Raw genomic sequence first — 2,536 nt, forward strand, 5'->3', positions numbered from 1 at the left:
TACTGAGGTCAATGTAATCAACTTACTCCTCCCCCAAAATTTCAGGACTTGTGCCTGTAGTAAAAAGGATTATTATTGTTGTTGTTGTTGTTGTTATTAACAACATCTGATGTTTTTGCTTTTTTTTTTCAGGTTTGATGACAAACCTCCAAGTTTGGCAGATTTCATCCAACTTACCAGGTCACTTAGTGATCAAGTACCTATCAACTGGGCCTTTTCGGACAATGGTGAACTGGCATTCTATACATTCCAAGGCTTCACTATCCCAAAAGAAGCACTCAGTTGAATGTCACTTGTTTTATAATATGTTAGAGCATCAGGGAAACACATTGGGAAGTTCTAATGTATGCATGATGGAAATAAACTATTTTTACCAAATGCCTGTTGCATGTTTTTTTTCTTTTTACATTTTACATTTTTTCTTCTTGTTTCACTACCAGTCAACTCTGGTCAAACAATAGTTAAGGATGTATGAGATTTTAAATTTGAGGACAGCTGCGTAAAGAAGTGCCAATCTCTAATTGTGAAGAGGTCCTGTGGAAGAGGCAAACCCAGAAATATGTTGGATAAAGTGGTGAAATATGATCTCCAGATGTTGAGTGTCACAGCGGCAATAAAAAAAGGGGACATCAGATGGGCAATGCATACCCTGTGCACAGATAAACTTTTTCAGAAATTATAGTGTTGCTTACCCATGTTTTTTTATTGAACTAATTATCTTCTTTTTTTAAGTATCACCATTATAGGTGAATTTAAGAAATCAACTCGTATATAAACGAAACCCTTGAATCTATCACTGTACATACACACACACAGAGGTGCATATCTGCATGTATTTATATATGTGTGTATGTACCCACACATGTCTATGTGCAGAGATACACCAAGATCTATACACACACAGGCGAGGGTCAGTTCATATGAAAAAGAAAGTGAACAAAATGAAATACTTATAGAAAATATTGCATAGACTTTGAGAAGTGTTTCACTGTTACAGGTATTTATACTCTGGTGAAATTAAGAAATCATCTCATAGATAAATGAAACCCTCGAATCTATTACTGTACACACATACACATACAGAGTTGCATATCTCTGTATGTATGTACCCACATGTGTCTATGTGCATAGGTACACCATGATCAATGCACATGCAGATGAGGATCGATTCATATGGAAAAGAAAGTGAACAAAACACAATACTTATAGAAATATTGCATACAACTTAAGTGTTTTCAACATCTTTCAATGATGGCAGGTGAATAAAACATACTGTAGTTCATTGTAGGATATAAATAATATGACCACTTGCTTATCAAGAAATTCGTAAGTTTCATTTTTTTTTTCAAGTATCAATTATTATCGGTATTTATACTCTAGTGAAATCCACTTGTAAATAAACATAACCCTCAAATCCATCACTGTACACACACACACAGTCGCATATCTATGTATGTATGCACATGTCTCTACGTGCATAGGTACACCATGAGCTATACACATATAGATGTGGGTCAATTCATATGCAAAAGAAAGTGAACAAAATGAAATACTTATAGAAAGTATTAGAATTTGAGAAGTGTTTCACCATTCTAGGTATTTATACTCTGTTGAAATTTAGAAATCAACTCATAAATAAACAAAGCTGTCAAATCCATCACTGTACACGCATTAGCATGCACACACACACACTCAGTCACCACAGTCTCATATCTATGTATGTATTCATGTATGTTTGAAGATAATCAAACCAAATTTTCATCATTTCAAGCCACTCACCCAATGAGTATTTCTGCCAAACTTGGTGAAAATCCGTTCACCCATTTTCCAGTAATTTTGCAAACACACAGACAAAGATTAGTGATTACAATACCCTGCTTTGGCTTACGCACGCAAGGTAATGATAGGTGACCAAGCCTTCTGGCAATTTGCTGTACTTGAGAAGATATGTCAAGCTAAGCGAAATCATAGTTGTGGCCAGTGCTGATGACACATGAAAGACACCTGTATTAGTGGCACACATGTGAGGCACCTATACCAGTGACACAAGTGAAGCACCTGTGCCAGTGTCATGTAAAAGGCACCTATGCCAGTGACACAGAGAATGCACCTGAGCCATTGACATGCAAAAGGCACCCATGCCAGTGACACATAACAGGTTCCTGTGCCAGTGACACTTAAAAGGCACCAAGGCAGGTGATACATAAAAGACACCTAGTACACAGTATGGAGTGATTGGCATTAGGAAGGGCATCAAGCCAAAACACTGGAACCTGATGCAGCTGTCTGGCTTACCAAGTCCCAGCCATGCCAGCATGGCAAACGGACACTAAATGATGATGATGATAAATTGCTAAGAGGAGAAGTCTAAGTATCTCAGGACCTTCACAAGTGGTGAGAGGTAGGTGGCTGAATTGGATGCTAGGATTTCAAGCTGTGGCCCAGTAGAGTGCCAGTTCCAGCAGTCAATTCTCCAAAGAGGAGAGGTTGGTAAGAACCCAAACTTGCTATCTTCAATTCAGTTTGCAATTATTAT

At 37.6% G+C, this 2,536-nt stretch overlaps 1 protein-coding gene across 2 annotated transcripts in view; it reads left to right on the top strand.

Moving 5' to 3' along the window:
* The window catches only part of LOC115232025 (tRNA-splicing endonuclease subunit Sen54), a 140,990-nt gene extending 140,611 nt beyond the window's left edge, over nucleotides 1-379 (top strand). For both annotated transcript variants that reach the window (XM_036513334.1, XM_029801900.2), the window contains one exon: nucleotides 133-379. In XM_036513334.1, coding sequence (XP_036369227.1) covers nucleotides 133-286 — 154 coding nt within the window. In that variant the 3' untranslated portion in view covers nucleotides 287-379. The remainder of the gene's footprint in view (nucleotides 1-132) is intronic.
* The last annotated feature ends 2,157 nt before the right edge of the window (nucleotides 380-2,536 follow it).

This window comes from Octopus sinensis, linkage group LG2 (genome assembly GCF_006345805.1).
Source record: "Octopus sinensis linkage group LG2, ASM634580v1, whole genome shotgun sequence".
Classification (NCBI taxonomy): domain Eukaryota; kingdom Metazoa; phylum Mollusca; class Cephalopoda; order Octopoda; family Octopodidae; genus Octopus; species Octopus sinensis.